The sequence below is a fragment of the Gigantopelta aegis genome, unplaced genomic scaffold (assembly GCF_016097555.1).
Source record: "Gigantopelta aegis isolate Gae_Host unplaced genomic scaffold, Gae_host_genome scaffold73, whole genome shotgun sequence".
Lineage (NCBI taxonomy): Eukaryota > Metazoa > Mollusca > Gastropoda > Neomphalida > Peltospiridae > Gigantopelta > Gigantopelta aegis.
Window position 1 is genome coordinate 1,161 of NW_024537380.1, and position 26,091 is coordinate 27,251.

Sequence of the window (26,091 nt, forward strand, 5' to 3'; positions counted from 1 at the left end):
TGTGTTGTATGTGGCCCTGGTTAGGACACCTGATGTGTTGTATGTGGCCTTGGTTAGGACACATGATGTATTGTAACCGACCTTGGTTAGAACACCTGATATGTTGTAACTGACCTTGGTTAGGATACCTGATGTGTTGTAACTGACCTTGGTTAGGACACGTGTTGTATGTGGCCCTGGTTAGGACACCTGATGTGTTGTAACTGACCTAGGGTAGGACACCTGGTGTGTTGTATGTGGCCCTGGTTAGAACACCTGATGTGTTGTATGTGGCCCTGGTTAAAACACCTGATGTGTTATATGTGGCACTGGTTAGAACACCTGATGTGTTGTAACTGACCTTGGTTAGGACACATGATGTGTTGTATGTGGCCCTGGATAGGACACCTGCTGTGTTGTAACTGACCTTGGTTAGAACACCTGGTGTGTTGTATGTGGCCTTGGTTAGAAAACATGATGTGTTGTAACTGACCTTGGTTAGGACACCTGATGTGTTGTAACTGACCTTGGTTAGGACACCTGATGTGTTGTATGTGGCCCTGGTTAGCACACCTGCTGTGTTGTAACTGACCTTGGGTAGAACACTTGATGTGTTGTATGTGGCCCTGGTTAGAACACCTGATGTGTTGTGTGTGGTCCTGGTTAGGACACATGGTGTGTTGCATGTGGCCCTGGTTAGGACACCTGATGTGTTGTATGTGGCTCTGGTTAGGACACCTGACGTGTTGTATGTGGCCCTGGTTAGGACACCTGATGTGTTGTATGTGGCCCTGGATAGGACACCTGATGTGTTGTATGTGGCCCTGGTTAGGACACCTGATGTGTTGTATGTGGCCCTGGTTAGGACACCTGATGTGTTGTATGTGGCCCTGGTTAGGACACCTGATGTGTTGTATGTGGCCCTGGTTAGGACACCTGACGTGTTGTATGTGGCCCTGGTTAGGACACCTGATGTGCTGTATGTGGCCTTGGTTAGGACACCTGATGTGTTGTATGTGGCCCTGGTTAGGACACCTGATGTGTTGTATGTGGCCCTGGTTAGGACACCTGATGTGTTGTAACTGACCTTGGTTAGGACACCTAATGTGTTGTATGTGGCACTGGTTAGAACACCTGATGTGTTGTATGTGGCCCTGGTTAAAACACCTGATGTGTTGTATGTGGCCCTGGTTAAAACACCTGATGTGTTATATGTGGCACTGGTTAGAACACCTGATGTGTTGTAACTGACCTTGGTTAGAAAACATGATGTGTTGTATGTGGCCCTGGTTAAAACACCTGATGTGTTATATGTGGCACTGGTTAGAACACCTGATGTGTTGTAACTGACCTTGGTTAGGACACATGATGTGTTGTATGTGGCCCTGGGTAGGACACCTGATGTGTTGTAACTGACCTTGGTTAGGACACCTGATGTGTTGTATGTGGCCCTGGTTAGAACACCTGCTGTGTTGTAACTGACCTTGGTTAGGACACATGATGTGTTGTATGTGGCCCTGGTTAGAACACCTGACGTGTTGTATGTGGTCCTGGTTAGAACACCTGCTGTGTTGTGTGTGGTCCTGGTTAGGACACCTGATGTGTTGCATGTGGCCCTGGTTAGGACACATGGTGTGTTGCATGTGGCCCTGGTTAGGACACCTGACGTGTTGTATGTGGCCTTGGTTAGGACACCTGATGTGTTGTATGTGGCCCTGGTTAGGACACCTGATGTGTTGTATGTGGCTCTGGTTAGGACACCTGACGTGTTGTATGTGGCCCTGGTTAGGACACCTGATGTGTTGTATGTGGCCCTGGTTAGTACACCTGATGTGTTGTAACTGACCTTGGTTAGGACACCTAATGTGTTGTATGTGGCACTGGTTAGAACACCTGATGTGTTGTATGTGGCCCTGGTTAAAACACCTGATGTGTTATATGTGGCACTGGTTAGAACACCTGATGTGTTGTAACTGACCTTGGTTAGGACACATGATGTGTTGTATGTGGCCCTGGATAGGACACCTGATGTGTTGTAACTGACCTTGGTTAGAACACCTGGTGTGTTGTATGTGGCCTTGGTTAGAAAACATGATGTGTTGTAACTGACCTTGGTTAGTACACCTGATGTGTTGTAACTGACCTTGGTTAGGACACCTGATGTGTTGTATGTGGCCCTGGTTAGAACACCTGCTGTGTTGTAACTGACCTTGGGTAGAACACTTGATGTGTTGTATGTGGCCCTGGTTAGAACACCTGATGTGTTGTAACTGACCTTGGTTAGAACACCTGGTGTGTTGTAACTGACCTTGGTTAGAAAACATGATGTGTTGTAACTGACCTTGGTTAGAACACCTGCTGTGTTGTGTGTGGTCCTGGTTTGAACACCTGATGTGTTGTAACTGACCTTGGCTTGGATATAACACTTGATGTGTTGTATGTGGCCCTGGTTAGGACATCTGATGTGTTGTAACTGACCTTGGGTAGAACATCTGATGTGTTGTATGTGGCACTGGTTAGAACACCTGACGTGTTGTAACTGACCTTGGGTAGAACACCTGATGTGTTGTAACTGACCTTGGGTAGAACACCTGATGTGTTGTATGTGGCCTTGGGTAGAACACTTGATGTGTTGTATGTGACCTTGGTTAGGACACCTGATGTGTTGTAAGTGACCGAAATGCCTTAATGCATCATCTCGATTTCGCTTTATGGTTATCTGTCCATTGCTTCATAGTTATCTGCCCATTGCTTCATATTTATCTGCCCATTGTTTTACAGTTATATCCCCATGGCTTCATTTTCATCACCCCATCATAGTCAGGGTTTTGGCCAAAATGGTAAAATTGCGTAACTTAAGATCGTGGAAATTAAGGGATACATGTTTTATTTTTAAAATTTCAGAAACAGTATAGTAAAGAGATAATTCTGATCCACAATCAGGCAATAAGGCTACTTGTATTGTGTTCATTTCTATTATGTATTCTCAAATGATCGTCTTGCTCAAAGCCTGACAGTGTCAGCGCCATTGTGTTTCTGGAGAGATCGGTTGATGAAGCGAACAAGCCACTCACTCTATCCGCTTTCCTTATCTAATGGGATTATTCTATCTGGATTAGGGTTTCTTATCTATTGTATCACCTGCACAACCCATTATGGGTTTGATGACGTCAGCAGGGTCACAGGTCCACACGAGATCTCGACACATGCAGAATGTGTTGTCGACGATCTGAGTGTCAAAGAGAGGCTGGTGACACATACCGCTTGGCTCTCTGCAACCTACAACACAATAACTCACTAGTGAGACATTCAATAATAATAATAATAATAATAATAATAATAATAATACGATCTGAGTGTCAAAGAGAGGCTGGTGACACACACCGCTTGGCTCTCTGCAACCTACAACACAGTAACTCTCCAGTGAAGCATTCACTACTACTACTACTAGCGGGGGTGTTGTTGTTGTTGGGGTTGCAGATTCGCACTCCCAGATACACCGTGATCGCTGCTGCAATTTGGTTAGGTTTTGCTCATCTTCTCGTTTCATTAATAATTAATAATATATTAGCAGTAATGCGCAGTGTCCTTAAAGCAGTTCTACCGGCCTCGGTGGCGTCGTGGCAGGCCATCGGTCTACAGGCTGGTAGGTACTGGGTTCGGATCCCAGTCGAGGCATGGAATTTTTAATCCAGATACCGACTCCAAACCCTGAGTGAGTGCTCCGCAAGGCTCAATGGGTAGGTGTAAACCACTTGCACCGACCAGTGATCCATAACTGGTTCAACAAAGGCCATGGTTTGTGCTATCCTGCCTGTGGGAAGCGCAAATAAAAGATCCCTTGCTGCCAATCGGAAGAGTAGCCCATGTAGTGGCGACAGCGGGTTTCCTCTCAAAATCTGTGTGGTCCTTAACCATATGTCTGACGCCATATAACCGTAAATAAAATGTGTTGAGTGCGTCGTTAAATAAAACATTTCTTTCTTTAAAGCAGTTCTGTTTTTTCAACGGAAATTCTGTCTAAATATGATTTATAGGAGAAACTATCTGTATATACGTCAGTCGACTACACGACACAGGCTCACGTGGCTGACCCGTGCAAATCAACAGCAATTCTGTCTAAATACGATTTAAAAAAACTACTATTTGACATATGTCTGTATATACGTCATTCCACTACACGACACAGGTCCACATGGCTGACCCGTGCTAATCGTGAGGAACAATACCAACAAATGGTACAACGTTATCTCACCAAATAAGCACGGTGGCCTTGTTATTTCCCAAACTCCCGACTTACGACGGGTGCGCTCAAATTAACAACTAATCTGTCGTAGGAGTTGTATACGACGTGAATCGAGTTGTAAGAGCGCTCAGACTAGCAACTGGATAGTCGTAGGTAGGGGTGCAACGATACGGTCGAAACCGTATTGCGATATATTGCAATATAAGAAACCGTATTGCGATATAGTTGATATTATTTATATTTAATATTTATGGGTTGTTTTTTTAATAAAATAAGGAGGCATGCATTTTTTAATGATCTTTATTAGTTTCAGGTGTCAGGTTAAATGTTTTAGGCCATATTTTCCTTCAAGAATATGAGCATGTCCACAACTTCAGGATTGAGTGCGGCCCTCTGTGCTGTGACAATGTCCCCAGCTGTACTGAACACGCGTTCTGATGGTACTGATGTGGCTGGAATACACAACCGTTTCCTGGCTAACTGAGAGAAGAGGAAACTGCCAGTGGTGTTCTTTCCACCATACCAATGGGTCTTCTGACATCGGTATAAGCGCGTGACCTTTGAAGACATCAATTTCGAATATTACCTGTTCCAAGTTGGATTTCTTGGGTAACATCTCCTCCTTTATGAAAACAACATCACCTAAAATGGAGGCTAAACCACCACTGGCACAACTAGACTGAGTAGTGAGGTCACTTGTGATCTTTGTCGAGGTTGTAGTGACATCATCAACTGGTTTGACATCAGACTGTGCATCTGAAATATGGTATTAGAACAGCCCTGTATATTGCTATAGTGTAAATGATTTGTTGCTAGAACAACATTTTAAAAAGTAAACACTGACTCAACACGAGTAAATAAGGAGCCAATTTCTTCTGATATATTTTTTAATATGAATACAATTAAATATCAAGAAGATCAAATTTCCAAGAAATAAATAACAGTAAACAGTGAATATATTTCTCATACTTTATACAATACATAACTTTACAATTGGCCCACAGTCTCATATTGTGACTGAATGATAGTAGACATAAAAAAGTTACTTTAGCGGTAATTTGAATTTTGAATTGTTTTAATAAAAAATAATATGTTCATTTGCCTTGTTTTTATTTGTTAAAAAATAATTTAAAACCAGTAATTATTTTGTGGGTACAGGGTAACATTAAAAAATTTAAAAGTATTAAAGTATCCATTATTTATTCCAACCTGACAGTTTTTCAAGTGTCTACACATGTCATAACTTTTTGTCACACTTATACTTACAAACAAACATTTTTGGAAAAAGGTAATTGAATGAAAGACAAAAGTTACCAGCTGATTCCATATCTGGTAGCATGACTGGCAATGCAGGTAGGTCATCAGCAACTGTTGTGGTTGATGTGGTTGGTTCCACCTTCACAGACACAAGACGTGGTTTCATATTAGCTGCTTCAACTGCAAGTCTGTGGTACACCTCATGTTGCTGCTCTGCATTCACACATGACACTTTAAAGCGGGGATCCAGTGCAGTACACTCTTGCAGAAACTCCTGCTTATTGCTATACCTGGAAGTAAGGGCGTGCATATTATTTGTCAAACCAACATCAGTGACATTCAGTGGTTGTATTCACTATTCAATATGTATTGGTGTAACACCCAGACCCCCACCCCACCCGCTTTGGTACGTAATATACAGATAATGTAATGAATATATTGAGTAATATTGAGTATTCAATATTTGGAGCAACATTTAAATTCAGTAACATACCCTTTGTAAAATGTAACAGTATACAGTATGTATTTCATTTACAGGAAAGGACATTTTATTTTCATTTTCCAACAGACAGGACAACACACACATACCACAGCTTTTGATATACTTGTCAGTAGTCAATGAGCAATCATTTGGACAGGAGCCTTACATTTAAATATTATGATTGTGCAATACACTCCAAGATTATATTCATTAAAAGTTAAAACAGTCTTACCTGCTTTCCAAATCAGAAGCCATGGCCTTCTTCATCTGTTTAATAACATCAGAATCCATCTCTGTAGACACCAAGACACTTGTCAACAATTTCCTCTGGAGTGGAAGAATGATTGATACAGTAGGCATCTTCTCTGTGCACAATACAGTAGTAATTGCTTTCAGTGGAAGAAGGCACGACACAATGTCCTCTGCTATCGTGATATCTGCCTCAGATAATGTTGATATGTCATTCACATTGCTACGGATTTCTTTAGCCACTAGTGCGGCATAGATTGCGGGCTGCAGTTCAAGAACCCTCTCCAGCATATCACATGCAGAATTCCAACGTGTAGGTACATCTTGAAGTAACTTAACATTGTTAAGTCCTTCCTGTTTGGTTTTCTCTTTAAGCAAAGCTGCAGCAGTCGTACTCCGGTGAAAAAAGGATACGACGCGCCGTACACGAGCAAGAATTCGTGACACAGAATTCACCTTAAGGCCCCTCTGCGCTGCCAAGTTGAGTGTATGAGCGTAGCATCCAATATGAGGAATACAACCTGCCTCTCTCGCTGCAACTTCCATATTTGCCGCATTATCAGTGACCAAAGGAGGGTTCTTGTTAAGGCCCCATTCAGAAATTGCGTCAGTTAAAACTTGGGCAATGTTTACACCTGTATGGCTCTCTGGCAATTCTCTTGTTTGAAGTACGAAAGACTTCAGGTTCCAGTCTTCAGTGATGTGAGAAGTTGTTATAGTAACATAAGACTGGGTTGCTCTACTTGTCCATCCATCAGTCGTGAGTGCTACTGGGACATCCTTGAGACTGGAAATAACGTCAGCGCGACATTCCTGGTACATGTTAGGTATGACAGTTTCGGCGAAATAAGTACGTGATGGTAACTGGTACCTCGGATCAAGTTGTTCAACCATATCTTTGAAACCTTCGTTTGACACGATGCTGAACGGTCGGAGATCTTTAACTATAAATCTTCCGATAGCTTTAGTGACAGTTTTATGTCAAGAAAATGCTCGGTATGGTTTGTGGGAGCATTGCAGCCATTGATACTTTCTTCTGTGTAGATGAAGTAGTCGAAGCTGTACCACTTTTTGTATTAATTTTGTGATGACGATTCAAGTGTGTGCTAAGATTAGTAGTTCCACCACTAAAGCGAACGTCCATTTTACATCTTTTACAAACTGCCAACCCCTCCTGAATTTCGCCCGTGTCTTTTCGTTTCTTCAGTTGAAATTTTTCCCAAACGCCACTTTTTGCCTTTTTGTTTGAAATTAATTCAAATTCCATTATTTGTTATCTGTCCTGACCGGCACAACCTGTCACGAACACATCTCAGTAACAAACACCATTCCCAGTCTGAAGCTCCACGCAGTAAGACGTGTTTGTTTCGCTTGTGCACACTGCACGTGCTTTCGTGTGCTCGACTTGGGGGGTCCTTCATTTCGTTGTTTTTGTCAGCGAAATGAAGTTTTCTACTGGGATGTATGCGGCCATTGGAACTGATTGAACGCTGGAACGCTTCTCGTTTCGACAGTCTGCACCACCAGGTTGGATTCTTTTTCAGCGAGATTCCTCGCCTCCACGTCATTTCTCCGTCTGACTATGTTGACTTGTTTTTTCGTGACTCGTATGACGACCATTCTGCAGAACGCCACGGTTGTTCGCGTTTAGTCTCTACATGTCCGAGCCTGTCCTACCAGCACTGGAAGATTGACCGCCCCACTCTAAGAAGAAATAGGAAGCGGGGTCGGCCCCTACTACTCTTTTTCTAGACTTTACATTGCTTTATAATGATACCATCTCGTATCCTCCGGAGTCGGGCCCGTCCGCACCACTATACCAACCCATGACGACTGGACTATACCCTAGTCTGATACTCTACTCGTTCAGACGGATCCGGCTTCTCAAGATCTGTATTTCAGCACAGCACTACACCTTCAACGTCTATCGACTGTCAATCTAGGGATTTTCTTGACGGGATGCAACCCATCTCGTCCCTTTAAGCTGTGCACCCAAACGGCCTTAACGAGGCCACTCGCGTGGACATATCGATCGGACTTTAAACGTTTAGATATGCGTTCAAAATTTTATGTCGAAATTACTTCTTTTTTGTAATATTATTAAATAGTCCGATCCTCTCTTCTTTCTCTTATTTAATTTTGGACTGTCCTTCTAAAATGCTCCAAATTATATAAATATTCGGCCGAGCAGTCAATTCTTTTTTATTTTTGGCTTGTAACCTTTTTCTTTTTTTATTTATTCTATTAACGTTTTTATTAATTGCTATTTTCAAAATTCTGCCCATTTTCAACCCCCCCCCCCCCCCCCCCCCCCTCCATCCCGAGTCAGGCCACCGATCTTATCAGAGGTCAGACTCGGGATGGGCGTGTTCGAAACCCTAGTGGTATATGGGCACGTTAAACTAGTTATCATCATCATCAGTAACAAATGCAACTGATGTAAGAACCGATCGGCAAAGACTTAATGTCGGCAAAAAATTAAAGACGGCTGAATTTCAGATCATAAACATCAAACGCATCATCAAAAACAATTAAACATCAAACACGTCGGTGTTTCTTTGATGGTCAGTTACTAAATACTTGTTGCACGTGTTTTTCTTGGATCAAAGTTAATAGACCTAAATGATTATATAAACAACGACATTTATTAGCATAATGTTCTTCTTGGTCATTTTTTATTTTTTATTTTTAGCACACGCTATACCACAGGTGTTACGGTGTCAAACTAGTTGTAAATTGTCGCATTGGGAAATCCTTACTATCGGGCTTTTCCGTTGCTGCTCGCTTGATACGGAAATGTACGAATTCAGTCGTAATCTTCCGGCAGATCGACCGAACCAAAGGTTATTGGCCGAAGTGTCTTAAACGATCAGCAGAAGTATTCCGAGTTCAGGCGAAAACAGCGAAGTGCGAGTCTCACTTGTTGCAAGTTGTTGGTTTATTTCTTTGACGACGATAGCAGTAGACGAATTCCAACGTAAATGAATAATAATGTGTAGGTAACAAAAGGTGTATTTGTAAATTTGTAATTATCCATAACTGGTTATTTTTATTTGACTTTTAGCACGTTTTGTTTAGATGTCAGAACCAAGTATAACCGACCCGACTACGCTTGACGTGATTGTTACATTTCCTGTCATCGCCAATTAATCAAATGATGGGTTTTTTGTTTTGTTTATTTGTTTGTGTGCCTATTTCAAGTGAAGTCAAATACAAAAAAAAAAGCGTGTAAAAATCGCGATACGCAAAACTGTACCGCGGTTCGTATCGAGCTGATCAATTATCGTGATATACCGGTATACCGGTTTATCGTTGCAGCACTAGTCGTAGGAGTTGTATACGACGTGAATCGAGTTGTAAGAGCGCTCAGACTAGCAACTGGACAGTCGTAGGAGTTGTATACGACGTGAATCGAGTTGTAAGAGCGCTCTGACTAACAACTGGATAGTCGTAGTGAAGTCGAGAGATTGGCGAGTGGGCGAAATCCGTCTCAGACTAGCATAACAGAAACGTATATTACAACACTCACATAGGAAAGGTGGTGTGGTCGTTGACGGCGGGGAAGGCCCCAGTGTTGTCGGTGGTGGCCCCTGGACAGCACACCTCCATACCGGCCCTTCACAAGCGCACTTGATGACCCCGTCATCGACCGTTTCATCACTCGCGTGACAATCGTCGTCTGGGCCCAGGCAGCCTGTGTGAAAAAGGAAAGGAATGTTTGTTCAACGACACCTCAGCACATTTAAAACTATGGACTATTTAGAAAGGAAAGGAATGTTTGTTCAACGACACCTCAGCACGTTTAAAACTATGACTATTTACAAAGGAAAGGAATGTTTGTTCAACGACACCTCAGCACGTTTAAAACTATGGCTATTTACAAAGGAAAGGAATGTTTGTTCAACGACACCTCAGCACATTTAAAACTACGACTATTTAGAAAGGAAAGGAATGTTTGTTCAACGACACCTCAGCACATTTACAACTATGACTATTTACAAAGGAAAGGAATGTTTGTTCAACGACACCTCAGCACATTTAAAACTATGACTATTTAGAAAGGAAAGGAATGTTTGTTCAACGACACCTCAGCACATTTAAAACTGACTATTTAGAAAGGAAAGGAATGTTTGTTCAACGACACCTCAGCACATTTAAAACTATGACTATTTAGAAAGGAAAGGAATGTTTGTTCAACGACACCTCAGCACATTTAAAACTATGACTATTTAGAAAGGAAAGGAATGTTTGTTCAACGACACCTCAGCACATTTAAAACTATGACTATTTAGAAAGGAAAGGAATGTTTATTTAACAACACCTCAGCACATTTTAAACTGTGGCTGTTTGGAAAGGAAAGGAATGCTTGCTTAACGACAACTCAGAACCACAGCAATCTGGTGTACGACATATGGTTCTTTGAGAGAGTGAGACATTGATATACTATCTGATGACATTGATATACTATCTGATGACATTGATATACTATCTGATGACGCAGAAGATGACACTGCTGCAGAGATGGAAACCTCAAATGTGGAAACAGACGAAGAGCAAGACTAACGTCTATACAAGAGTTTATAAATATAGCCTCTATTAGAAACATACTTATCTGTCCTTTATTTGCATAGCGCTAAGCGGCCCCAATTCGCCACTAAATGGCTCACTGATGATTGACTCGTTAAAACGGCACCTTAATAAAGGTTTGATATTTGCAAGTAATATGCATGCGTTTGTGTATATATCACTGTGTATGAATGGAAGTGTACATTAATTTGACTAAATGATTAGCTGCGATTTTCTGTACCGCTACCTGCATTATTAACTACTACCTATGCAGTAGTTAATAATGAAACTAACGATAGAGAAATTCACTTCCTCGCTTAACGATAAGGTTTCTACTGTCTGGCTCGCAAACAAATCGGAACAGCGAGTATATATATATATATATATTCACTGGCGTAGAAAGCAGGTGGGCAAGGGTGGCTTTATAATAGTGTAAAAATTTGAACATATAAATGTGTGGGCCCCTCCCCACACCTTTTGGCACTTTCTTTAGCCACTAATATCCGTGTGTGTGTGTGCGTGTATGTGTGTGTGTGTGTGTGTGTGTGTGTGTGTGTATGTGTGCCCCCCCCCCCCCCGCCTTCATACGCCACTGGTATATGTACATAGATAAAACTTTTTTTTTCAAATGTGTGTGTTAGTCTGGGTTATGTTTTTGGTTGTGCGTGTGTACTGGGGTGTGGGCTTGTTTTGTAGGCTATTGTTTATTTGGGGGCAGATTTGTTGTTCTTACTGGGGTTTTCTTGGGGGGAGGTAACATTGTTGAGGGGCGTATTTTTTAAATATTAGGTTTTTTGTTTTGCCTGCCACTTACGTTCGTAATCATGTATACAGAACAATGTCTTCATTTTAACATTTAACCTTGAATAATCGGCATGCAAGACTAAGCTACATAGATATTTTGAGGTATACAAAACAAGTACTGTTACTATAGGTAGATGTTTTTAAGTTACATTATATATTTAGCTGTTATTACAGCAAAATTTACACTTTATAATGCAATGTATATAGGTATAATTAATTTACAGCAAAATAAATATTTAGTCAAACAGGCGCGTGTGCAGGAAATTGTGCAGAGGATGTCTAGACTGGCTAGTGGTGTTTTTAGAGGAGGGGTCGGGTCATGCGTCCCCAGAAATACACTGATAAAACAACAACAAAACAAACATAATATAGTACGTGGGGAAGGGGACTGTTCTAATCGGAATATTACATATAGTCCGTCCCATCCTCCTACAAAAATGTTTTGTTTTTGTAACTAATTTAAGTTTGGTTTGACGTAAAAATAAAAATAAAAGTTTTTTGTAAATAACAAAAATATACTATTTGTGTGTGTAATTTAGAAAACAAGCGGCTCAGAAATAAATAACTTGTAGTAAATTTCATAGTATAAAAAAATGCACAATTAATTAAAACTGCAGGTGTGTTTGTATGTTTAAATGAAATTATGATAATTAATGTGAGGCGAGATTGCAGCTTTGAAACACAATATAAACAATTTCCATGCAAGAAAACCAAAACAATCAGGTTGTGTGACAGCTCGCTAGATTCATATCTTATATTTAATACATGGTCAGTTATAACAAAACGCAATTTCATCAACTTAATTTTTACCTGTATCATTCTTTATTTTTAAAGCATAGGTGGGGATATTTATGATGCCAGGGACTGGCATGCATAAATCTCAGCTGAAGATTCATAAACGACTGTGGCCATTGGCCATCCCTGAAGTAACCGGAACGCGCCGGAAGTGGTAAGTGGTTAGGGGACGTAACTCTGCCTATTTTTTCTCGCGAATTTGTAATAGAGGCTATAGTTACTACCGGCCTAGGTTGCCTGGTGGTTAAGCCATCGGACATAAGGCTGGTAGGTACAGGGTTCGCAACCAAGGACCGTCTCCTACCCAGAGGGTGTTTTAACGACCCAATTGTTAGGTGCAAGACCACTACGCCCTCTTCTCTCTCACTAACCACTAACAATTGACAACTAACCAACCGTCCTGGACACACAATGCAGCTAGCTGAGGTGTTTGCCCAGGACAGTGTGCTTTAACCTGTGTTGGTTATAAGCATGAAAATAAGTTGAAAGAAATATCGTTACTTATAAGTAGTTTGGAATTCAGTGATTACTGATCAGTGCCTGCGAGGCAAGATTACCTCAAAGAAATGACCACCCCGCCTCTTCAGCAAGATCGTCACGACATGATAAAGTATCTAATTGGTTTGTGAAGCTGGCAAATACATTGTCAGCAAATAAAAATATGAGAAAAATAGCTGTAAAGACAAAAAGCTTATAGTTCCCAATGCTCAATGAGAAGACAGTTTGCCAGAAACAAGGCCACAGTTACTGGGATTGGGGACCATTGGCCCCTTTACCTCAGGTGTATGGTCAATTTGCCAAGACTAATAAACGTTTGTGTTGGTGGTGATCAACAAAACGTCGCCTTGGGCGTTTAATGTTAATAAATGTAACGGCAATTTAATTGTATTTATTTATATATAAATTAGTGTCTTACCTTTACATTCCAGAGGTAGTATAATGCCGTGTGTGGGGGGGGGGGGGGGGGGGGGGGTGCAAGGAAGGCTGGTTTCCCCACTGAGAAACATGACCAGTCCTTCCCTTTACAGGAACACGATATGGACCCGCCTGGTTTGAGTTTGTCTATATGCAACAATCAGTACAATAAACTGCCGCTTGTTAGAATATGGTCTACCTACCTACCTACCTACCTACCTACCTACCTACCTAACAACCTACCTACCTACCTACCTACCTATCCACCTGCCTACCTACCTACCTGCCTACCTACCTACCTACCTACCTACCTACCTATCCACCTGCCTACCTACCTACCTGCCTACCTACATACCTACCTACCTACCTGCCTGCCTACCATCCTACCTACCAACCTACCTACCAACCTACCTATCCACCTGCCTACCTATCTACCTACCTACCTACCAACCTACCTATCCACCTGCCTACCTACCTACCAACCTACCTACCTACCAACCTACCTATCCACCTGCCTACCTACCTACCTACCTACCTACCAACCAACCTACCTATCCACCTGCCTACCTACCTACCTACCTACCTGCCTGCCTGCCTACCAACCTACCTACAAACCTACCTATCCACCTGCCTACCTACCTACCTGCCTGCCTACCAACCTACCTACCAACCTACCTATCCACCTGCCTACCTACCTACCTACCTACCTACCTACCTACCTACCTGCCTGCCTACCATCCTACCTACCAACCTACCTATCCACCTGCCTACCTACCTACCTACCTACCTACCTACCAACCTACCTATCCACCTGCCTACCTACCTACCTACCTATCCACCTGCCTACCTACCTACCTGCCTACCTACCTACCTACCTACCAACTTACCTATCCACCTGCCTACCTACCTACCTACCTACCTACCTACCTGCCTGCCTGCCTACCAACCTACCTACCAACCTACCTATCCACCTGCCTACCTACCTACCTGCCTGCCTACCAACCTACCTACCAACCTACCTATCCACCTGCCTACCTACCTATCTGCCTGCCTACCTACCTACCTGCATACCTACCTGCCTGCCTACTTACCTACCTGCCTGCCTACCTACCTACCTACCTACCTACCTACCTGTATATCTACCTACCTGCTTACCTACCTAGCTACCTACCTACCTTACGGCCTAATTTACCTACCTAACCTACCTACTTACCTACCTACCTACTTACCTACCATTCAGCCGCCCACCCATTCATTCATTCATTTATTCATTCATTCTTTCATTCATTCATTCATTCATTCATTCATTCATTCATTCATCCACCGATCAATCCACCCATCCATCCATCCATTCATACATTCATCCAGCCACCCGTCCATCCATCCATCCATCCAGCCAGCCAGCCAGCCAGCCATCTACCAATCATGTTCGTGGATATACATAATACAATATTTATATATAATTGGCGGGGCGTAGCCTGGTGGGCAGCCTGTCTAGGATTTATTTGTTTGGCTCCACGGACCATTTCTCATTCCAGCCCGTGCTACACAACCGGTAAAACAATGTCGTGGAATGTGTTATCCTGTATGAGTGTCGTCTAAAACTAGAGCTTGTCTCAATAGCCATCACTTCTCAGACGAACGTGCGTTTTTAGAATTATGAAAAATGCATTTTGTGTGTATTTAAAAAACCTCGATGACCAGAACTACTACAAGTGTAGGAAAATAAAATATTCTAAATAATAAATTGTAAGTACCTCTAATTTATAATATCAAAAATAACTTAAATAGTGAAAAATGCGTCGTAGTGTTTAAAAGCTAGTGTCTGTAACTTTAAGCGCATGCGCTACGCCATATAACAGTAATTAAAGTGCGTAGAATTCGCCGTGAAATATAACATTTCTTTCCTTCGTTGTATAGTATATGTATCTACAGACGTCTGTACCATCACACTCCGGCGGAAACACCATGGTTGGGGGCGGTGCCTGGAAGCCAGGGTTAGGGTTAGGGTTAGTATATTTATCTACAGACGTCTGTACCATCACACTCCGCCGGTTACACCATGGTTGGGACCGGTGCCTGGAACACAGGGTTAGGGTTAGGGTTAGGGTTAGTATATTTATCTACAGACGTCTGTACCATCACACTGCGGCGGTAACACCATGGTTGGGACCGGTGCCTGGAACACAGGGTTAGGGTTAGTCTATTTATCTACAGACGTCTGTACCATCACACTGCGGCGGTAACACCATGGTTGGGGGCGGTGCCTGGAAGACAGGGTTAGGGTTAGTCTATTTATCTACAGACGTCTGTACCATCACACTCCGGCGGTAACACCATGGTTGGGGGCGGTGCCTGGAAGACAGGGTTAGGGTTAGTCTATTTATCTACAGACGTCTGTACCATCACACTCCGGCGGTAACACCATGATTGGGGGCGGTGCCTGGAAGACAGTCTTAGGGTTAGGGTTAGGGTTAGTACATGTATCTACAGACGTCTGTACCATCACACTTCGTCGGTAACACCATGGTTGGGGGCGGTGCCTGGAAGACGGGGATCCCCACCGCGCTACACGACCAGGACGTCCCTGTGCACGTGCAGGTCTCAGTTCCTTCCTTGATGTTAGACTTCTCCACGTGTCCTGATTCATAGCACTTCCCTTTCATCAGACAGCCTGTGTCAATTAGATAGTGAAGTGTTTTAATTAGGTTTACGTATTCATAGCACTTCCCTTTCATCAGACAGCCTGTGTCAATTAGATAGTGAAGTGTTTTAATTAGGTTTACGTATTCATAGCACTTCCCTTTCATCAGACAGCCTGTGTCAATTAGATAGTGAAGTGTTTTAATTAGGTTTACATATTCATAGCACTTCCCTTTCATCAGACAGCCTGTGTCAGTTAGATAGTGAAGTGTTTTAATTAGGTTTACATATTCATAGCACTTCCCTTTCATCAGACAGCCTGTGTCAGTTAGATAGTGAAGTGTTTTAATTAGGTTTACATATTCATAGCACTTCCCTTTCATCAGACAGCCTGTGTCAGTTAGATAGTGAAGTGTTTTAATTAGGTTTACGTATTCATAGCACTTCCCTTTCATCAGACAGCCTGTGTCAATTAGATAGTGAAGTGTTTTAATTAGGTTTACGTATTCATAGCACTTCCCTTTCATCAGACAGCCTGTGTCAATTAGATAGTGAAGTGTTTTAATTAGGTTTACGTATTCATAGCACTTCCCTTTCATCAGACAGCCTGTGTCAATTAGATAGTGAAGTGTTTTAATTAGGTTTACATATTCATAGCACTTCCCTTTCATCAGACAGCCTGTGTCAATTAGATAGTGAAGTGTTTTAATTAGGTTTACTTATTCATAGCACTTCCCTTTCATCAGACAGCCTGTATCAGTTAGATAGTGAAGTGTTTTAATTAGGTTTACTTATTCATAGCACTTCCCTTTCATCAGACAGCCTGTGTCAGTTAGATAGTGAAGTGTTTTAATTAGGTTTACATATTCATAGCACTTCCCTTTCATCAGACAGCCTGTGTCAGTTAGATAGTGAAGTGTTTTAATTAGGTTTACTTATTCATAGCACTTCCCTTTCATCAGACAGCCTGTGTCAATTAGATAGTGAAGTGTTTTAACTATGTTTACATATTCATAGCACTTCCCTTTCATCAGACAGCCTGTGTCAATTAGATAGTGAAGTGTTTTGACTATGTTTAAAAATTCATGGAACTTTCCTTTCATCAGACAGCCTGTCTCAATTAGATAGTGAAGTGTTTTAATTAGGTTTACGTATTCATAGAACTTCCCTTTCACCAGGCAGCCTGTGTCAATTAGATAGTGAAGTGTTTTAATTAGGTTTACGTATTCAAAGCAATTCTCTGTCAAGTAGGTAATTATATTTTTAAATAGGTTTATATTTTATTACCCAGGTTATCATCATTATCATCATCAGCGTCATAATCATAATGATCATGATCACCATCATGATCACCATCATGGTTTAAACAATATTTATTTCACAAAAGAAATGGATTGTCAAACAGGCCATTGGCCTATATTAATGCCTCTCCACACAAGCTTTGTTACATACAATTTATAACGTATACATGTATCAATTGACATGTTTTTCAGAGAATTAAAAACTATTACATAATTTGCATAAAAAGGTATTTGCATAAAAGTCTAAAAGACCATGAAATTAGTATACTTGCCCATGCGTACACATACCCACGTGTATAAATCAGTTATTCTCGTCCACCGCCCAAATTGCAGGAGCCACTTTTGCAAGTGAAAATGTGATGTATGATAAATATCTTTAAGAAATTAAAACGTGAAGCGGTTTGATAATTCGAAAAGGTTGTGAATAGATTCTGCTGTACGTAAATTAAGGTCCAGAGGGTAATCATTATTACCATATAGCACTGCATGGAGGTCAAAACCACCATTATTAAAATACATTGTTGTACGAATGCTATCATACAGAGGACAGACAAATAGAAAATGTAACCTATCTTCATATAGATGCCCACAACTACAAATATAATTATCATAAATATGTCTTGTATATCTATGAGCGTTGAGAATATATAATTTTTAATTTTTAAAAAAGATTATATTTGTCTTATATTTCCATCAATACTATTCCACTCACGAACTACTGAGGGTAAAGACGATTTTCTATATAATTATATTCTAGCGTGAATATATTGCAATTGGTCAGTGTTACGGAGTGAGTGGTTTCCAGAAACTGTTTTGGGTACCAGCGATGATAAATACTGTGGAGTTATGCCTTTAACCATTTTTAAAAAGGTAAATATTTTGTGAAACACACGACGTTGGTCTAAACGACTGAATCCAGTTTCGCTATACATTTTCTCATGGCTTCATCTTCACCATCATCATCAACATCACCACTAGCATCTTCATGAACATCATCATCATAACCACCATCATCATCTTCACCATCACCATCACCATCACCATCACCATCATCACCGTCATCATCTTCACCATCACCATCATCGTCACCATCATCATCATCACCGTCATCATCATCGTTGGCATCATCGTCATCATCATCATCTTCATCATTATCACCATCATCATCATCATCTCCATCTTCATCATTATCACCATCACCATCACCATCATCATCTTCACCATCACCATCATCGTCACCATCATCATCACCGTCATCATCATCGTTGGCATCATCGTCATCATCATCATCTTCATCATTATCACCATCATCATCATCATCGTCGTCGTCATCATCACCATCATCGTCAGTATTATATTATTATTATTTTATTTTATTTTTGTATTATTGTTATTATTATTCAAAATATATACATGTATATTGTATACACATACGAATGTGTAAAACTAATGATGTTACTGTAAATATATTTATACTCTATGTTATATATATACGTACCTTTGCATTCCGGGGGTGGAGCCATGTTAGGGGGTGGGGCCATGCTAGGGGGCGGTTCCATGAACACTGGTGCCCCCACTGCATGACAGGACCAGTCCTTCCCTGTACAGGAACACGTCATTGATCCTCCATCCTTGAGTTTGGATCGCTCCGTGTATCCAGACTTATGACACTTCCCTTTGATCAGACATCCTGTTGTAACAAAACACGAATACACGAAATGTGTCATATGTGACCAGACGTATAACATTTTAATCAGACATCCTGTTGTAACAAAACACGAGTACCCGAAATGTTTTATATGTAACCAGACGCATAACACTTTAATCAGACATCCTGTTGTAACAAAACTCGAGTACACGAAATGTTTTATATGTGACCAGACGCATAACACTTTAATCAGACATCCTGTTGTAACAAAACACGAGTACACAAAATGTTTTATATGTGACCTGTCACGGGGATTCTATAATTCCCGTAACTGAGTAAAACACGATTATCAAAATATCTCTCCTAACTGTATATCTATTAGATCTCTCTGTAACGGGCAGTTCAAAACCGCTTTGGCTCGTCTAGGTATGATCAGAGACACGATCTTATATAAAGTATATATTATTATAGCACGTTTAGCTCACTAGAAACACAACAAAACACAATACACTTTGGAATCTGTATTAACCTACGCTGACAAACGTACAGCCGTAGTAGTTAATTAATAACAACAATAATAACAACCCAGAACTGATCACTTAATTAGTTGATCTCTAGGTGTCTAGTTACACAATATGCGAATCACTTCACTGTGACACAACATCCACACGTGTGATAATTGAGACACGCTTCCAGGAGAAGTTAATTAATAAAGGAATTACAACACCATTCCTAACTGGTTAATTTTTAATTAACCCTTACTACTCGTTCAGTAACGTGTGATAATTTAGAAACGCTTCCAGGGGAACTTAATTAATAAAGGAATTACAGCTCTATTCCTAACTGGTTAATTTTTAATTAACCCTTAACTACTCATTCAGTAACCTTGTAACACAGAATTAATACTGGTACCTATCACAATAAAGACAATAACCTACAGTTTACCTAGGTCTTCTAGGATGACTGGCTAAGCTTTATATTACCAAATACTCGTATAATGTTAGAACAAAAAGTCTACGATTTACTTCGTCAGAGGACCGAAGACACTGTCTAAAGAATATTGGTATAATACAGTATTAAAATATTTAAAGTCACATCAATCACATCAAGGTTATACACAGAGCAGAAATGATATTTACCAAAGTCCAAACGGACTAACGTTCCCGGGAAGCTTCCTTTTCGTTCTCCTCGATATCTCTAAAAACTAGCTATTTATTATAAATCAGAATATTGCCTGGGGGTACAAGGCGGTACCTCCCCCTATCATCTGATATTCCACCTCTCCCAGAGTCGGTATAATTTCTCTGATCGTCAGACTTACTGACGCCTTGGTCGCCAAAAGCACGGTCGTCGAAACCGCACTCGCAGAGGTATTACGTAACTACTCGCCACATGGCCTCCACAGCTGGACTAAGTGCATATTGGAATGCCCGATCGCGTGAAGTATTACGTAACAAGTTGTCCACCTGGGCTACGTGCAATGAACTGCACACGGCCCTCTAACACAATTAAAATCGCCACAGGCGAAACAAATTTAAGAGCATGAGTACACGAAATGTTTTATATAATATACTCTGTCAAAAAAGAAACGCATAGGTGATAGGGAAAGAAGAAAAGTGTTTGATTTTATAAAATATCGTTGGCGTTTTTTGTACAATGTTGCTGAATGACCATGTTTGTTAATGTTCCCCAAATGCACCCTAAACCAAATTTAACGCATGTTGTCCGACACTTGCAGGAAATCGTCGTGAAATGGTCAGATTTTGGCGAATGTACGTGGAACTCGGGGAAAAGATTGGGGTAGTGATGGGTATTTAAAGCTGCAATGCTCGCATTGATGCCTCATTTCGATGTAGACGAGTTACAAGATGCCAAGACTAAGCTTGCCGAATCGAAACATTGCAATAGGCTGCCTCCAGTTAGGTGAATCGCAATCAGCAGTCGCACGCCACATGAACGTCCATCAGAGCACCATTTCAAGTCTCTGGGACAGGTACCAGCAGTTTCAATCAGCTGAAGACCAGCACAGAAGTGGAAGACCTCGCATAACAACTGCAGCACAAGATCGCTACATCCGGGTTCTGCACTTGCGTCACCAAACTGCCACAGCAACGAACACTGCTGGAGGCATACCTGGTTTGAGGAGGGTGTCTGCACAAACCATTCGGAACCGACTTGGAGAAGCTGGTTTACGGTCTAGGAGACCGTATGTTGGCCGCGTCCTGCGACGTCAACATCGACGTTTACGTGTTTGCTGGCGAACGAATATACAGGGGTGGAACTTGGAAACCTGGCGGCGAGTATGGTTCAGCGACGAGTCACGTTTCTTTCTTCAGCGACGTAATGGACGACAACGTGTTTACAGACGCCGCAATGAACGTTTTGGCAACAACTGCGTCGCCCAAGTTGACAGATTCGGTGGATGGAGTGTCATGATGTGGGGAGCCATCTCGTACACCGGCAGAAGTGAACTTGTGTTCGCACAAGGCAACCTGACAGCTGTACGCTACCGGGATGAAATTCTTCGCCATCACATGCTTCCCATTTTGGATCGACAGAGAGGACTATTTCAGCAGGAAAATGCCAGGCCGCACGTGTAACAATGGATTTCCTACAGAATGAGAACATTAATGTGTTGCCATGTCCATCAAGATCGCCAGATCTCAACCCCATTGAACATCTATGGGACGGACTGGACAGACGTGTACGCTAGCGTGACCTGGAGCCTCAGATACTTCTGTTGCATGCACTGCAGGGAGAATGGGCTAGGATTCCACGTGCCCGGATTCAGAGACTCATTCAGTCTATGTCAAGGAGATGTCATGCAGTGATTGCTGCTACTGGTGGCCACACAAGGTACTGATTTCAGCGCACTCGTGCGACGCTGTTTGGTGACGAAAACGCCTCCACTGCCGTCAATCCATAGCAAGAATATTGACACATACTCATGTCAAATTTGACAAAACAAGACAAGACTTTATTTACACTCGGGCCGTTACACAACGGCATAGGAGGAATATATACATAAACATTTTGTTATATACACGTGACAAGATGGTTGACAGTAAATACATTAATTACAATACATACACAAACACATATACAAACATATACAATCACGCAGATCAATATATTATGTAATAATACAGATATTTAATACAAATATACGGGTATCCAAGTACTTATAAACGAATAGATTGTTAAACTTATATATGGTGCAGTGGATAATGATAGTATTTTGTTAATTATGTTGGTTTTGATGGTGTTTGTAGTCAAGGGCGTTTGAATTCATTAATTATTATATTTATGAAATATGATAATTTGTTTAGGGTACTAATTCGTTTATTCTTCATTAGTTCTCTAAATTTATAAGTACTTGGTCGCGTATAATAATATGGGTGTAGCAACTGGACTCTTGAATTATGGAAAAAATGGCAAATAAAAAGATAATGGAACTCGTCGCCAATGTCCATTACATGACATAATGTGCAAATTCTATCTTCTATGAGTATATTATTCCAACGTCCAATTTCAACGGGTAGGCAATGGTTAGACGTTCTAAATTTTAAGAGTGTTGTCCACAGTTTTTCTGGTATTTTATTGATATAGCTTTCGAAAAATAGTTGTTCTTTGTATAATCGGTAAGTGTTGCCTCTCGATGACAGTGATATGTTATTTTTCCATGTTTGTAAATACTGATCGCATTGTCTTTGTTTATTTTGTTGTGAGAGACAATTTACTGATATGAAAGATTGTCTTATCCAGATATCACCCATTCCCAAGTTATTCAGTGTGTTTTTAACAGTATTAATCCAGTTATAGTTAGTTCCGTTAGTAAGGTGGTCATTTAACATAATTTTGTATAAAAGAGTAGACAATTTTGATTGTTTTCCTGATATCAGTCGCGCCCAGTAACATACCATTCTTCTATATATAATTAACTCGACAGGCGTTGCCTCTCGATGACAGTGATATGTTATTTTTCCATGTTTGTAAATACTGATCGCATTGTCTTTGTTTATTTTGTTGTGAGAGACAATTTACTGATATGAAAGATTGTCTTATCCAGATATCACCCATTCCCAAGTTATTCGGTGTGTTTTTAACAGTATTAATCCAGTTATAGTTAGTTCCGTTAGTAAGGTGGTCATTTAGCATAATTTTGTATAAAAGAGTAGACAATTTTGATTGTTTTCCTGATATCAGTCGCGCCCAGTAACATACCATTCTTCTATATATAATTAACTCGACAGGCGTTCTCCCTAACTCTCCATAAAGCATACATATTGGTGTTGCGTTCTTAACGGGTATGATGTGTCTTAGAAAGTTTATTTCTACAGAATTAAATAAATCAACTTTTTCATATCCCCATATTTCACATCCATATAATAAAACTGGCAGAACCATTAAGTCAAACATTTTAAGTTTACATTCGGTTGATAGATAGTTGTCCTTTGATTTTGATAGTATAAAGTACATGGCCTTGGTAGCCTGTTGTTTAAGTCTATTCTTTGTAACTCGAAAGTTGTTTAATTTTGTAAAAGTAATTCCTAAGTATTTGTATTCTTTCACATGTTCTAATGTATTATTTCCAATCTTAAATTTTTTTTTATAATCTCTAGTGTTACCGTTAAAAATCAATATTTTCGTTTTGTTGTCGTTTATTTTAAGTTTCCATTTATTGCAATATTGATAAAACATATAAAACATGTGTTGCAGGTCTGCTGCAGAGGTTGATAATAGGGCAGTATCGTCTGCATATAACAAGTAAAGCATGTGTAAAGCAATATCTATTGGGTGATCTTGGTTGTCTGTTGTAGGGGAAACCCCTTCACATCCATGGCTAGATAAATAATCTTCTAAATCATTCAAATACAGGGAGAATAGAATACGGGATATATTTTCACCTTGACGGATACCGTTGTTACATGGGAATAAAGTAGATTGCTGATTATTTACGACAATCATTGGTTTAAGACCTTGATACATTTGATGGATAATTCTAAAAAAATTACCGGTTATGTTATGCTGTAGTAGTTTATGCCAAAGCTGCATTCTGGGTACCGTATCGAATGCTTTCTCAAAATCCACAAAAGCGCAATATAATTTCTTTTTCCTTTTTTTTCAAGATATCTATTAAGTGATGTAATGTGAAAATATGGTCTGTCGTTGAATAGCCTTTACGGAACGCGGTTTGGGCCTCACTAATGGTATTATTTTCCTCAATAAATAAACTTAAACGGTTATTAAGTAAAGTTGTGAACAGTTTAGAGCAGCAGCAAAGTAATGTGATTGGTCGGTAATTTTCGGGATGTAGCCGACTTCCTTTGTTTTTGAAAATTGGTATAATAATACCGGTATGCCATTCATCTGGTAAGACTCCATTATCAAAAATAGTATTAAAAGGTTTAACATAAACTGGCATGAGCGACGTAGCGGTTGACTTAATGTATTCGTTAACTACTCCATCAACACCTGCTGCTTTATGCTATTTTAGTTGTTTTATGGCTTTCATTATTTCATCTGCACTGATTTTTTCGTTAATAATACTGTCATTGTTTACTTCATATAGTACTTTATCCATGTTAAAATTAAGTAAGTTATCATTATTGGGTTCGCCCTTATTTAAGTCGCTGAAATAGTTGAACAATGTATCAATAGGAGGAACGTTAACGTTGTTATCTAAGTTATCTTGTTTCTTAAGTATTTTATAAAAGGCTTTGGGATCATCTAACCTTAACCGTCTCAATTTGATTTCTGTTTTCAATTTATGTTGTGCAAACGCTTTAAATATACTCTTTTTATAAGACTTACTGGCGTTAATTAATCTCATTTTATTATCTGTAGTTTTATTTCTAGCGTATATTGTTTTGGCCTCGAGATACTTCGTACGTAAATGTTTGTGTCTTATCCCGAACCAGGGTCGCTTGTTGTGCGCCGACCTTTTGTTACGGCTGTTACTGTATACACGCACGTGACCGAATGTTGAGGCTGCCGTGTCTAAAAATAGATCTTTTAACTTATCAGTGGTTTTGTGACACGTGCTTTTGTATTAGTAGACTCCTCGTCAAGAATTAGAGAAATGCTTTCGACTATGTTGTCAACGATATTATTTATAAAGTCTTCACGTTTACTAGGAACCCATTTGCGTGCTGTCATAAGATAATAAATACTGACATTATGCTACTTTGTATCAAAGAGATAATTTCATGAATAATTTGCCTATGCGTTTCTTTTTTGACAGAGTATATGTAACCAGACTTATATCACTTTAATCAGACATCCTTTGGTAACAGAACACCTCAGCACATTTTAAACTATGACTATTTGGAAAGGAAAGGAATGTTTGTTTAACGACACCTCGGCACATTTTAAACTATGAATATTTGGAAAGGAAAGGAATGTTTGTTTAACAACACCTCAGCACATTTTATACTATGACTATTTGGAAAGGAAACGAATGTTTGTTTAACGACACCTCAGCACATTTTAAAACTATGACTATTTGGAAAGGAAAGGAATGTTTGTTCAACGACACCTCAGCACATTTAAAACTATGACTATTTAGAAAGAAAAGGAATATTTGTTTAATGACACCTCAGCACATTTTAAAACTGACTATTTAGAAAGGAAAGGAATGTTTGTTTAACGACACCTCAGCATATTTTAAACTATGACTATTTGGAAAGGAAAGGAATGTTTTTTAACGACACCTCAGCACATTTTAACACTATGTCTATTTAGAAAGGAAAGGAATGTTTGTTTAACGACACCTCAGCACATTTTAAACTATGACTATTTAGAAAGGAAAGGAATGTTTGTTTAACGACACCTCAGCACATTTTAAAACTGACTATTTAGAAAGGAAAGGAATGTTTGTTTAATGACACCTCAGAACCACAGCAATCTGGTGTGTGACATATAGTTCTTTGAGAGAGTGAGACACTGATATACTTTCTGATGACGCAGAAGATGACGCTGCTGCAGAGATGGAAACCTCGTATGTGGAAAGAGACGAAGAGCAAGACTAACGGCTATGTAAGAGTAGTTTATAAATATAGATACTCTCGGCCTAGGCTGCCTCGTGGTTAAGCCATCGGACATAAGCCTGGTTCGTAGCCAAGGACCGTCTCCTGCACTGACGGAGTTTTAATGACTCAATTGTTAGGTGCAAGTCCACTACACCCTCTTCTATCTAACTAACCAC

General features: G+C 40.3%; 1 protein-coding gene across 1 annotated transcript in view; it reads right to left on the reverse strand.

The window, feature by feature from the left end:
* Positions 1-2,386: 2,386 nt before the first annotated feature.
* Positions 2,387-26,091, reverse strand: part of LOC121367257 (kielin/chordin-like protein) — a gene marked incomplete at its 3' end in the record, with an annotated part of 32,932 nt that continues 9,227 nt past the window's right edge. The window contains exons 4-8 of the mRNA XM_041491370.1: positions 18,735-18,926; positions 15,796-15,966; positions 9,742-9,906; positions 3,121-3,258; positions 2,387-2,636 (exon numbers count right to left, since the gene is read on the reverse strand). Coding sequence (XP_041347304.1) covers positions 2,387-2,636; positions 3,121-3,258; positions 9,742-9,906; positions 15,796-15,966; positions 18,735-18,926 — 916 coding nt within the window. The remainder of the gene's footprint in view (positions 2,637-3,120; positions 3,259-9,741; positions 9,907-15,795; positions 15,967-18,734; positions 18,927-26,091) is intronic.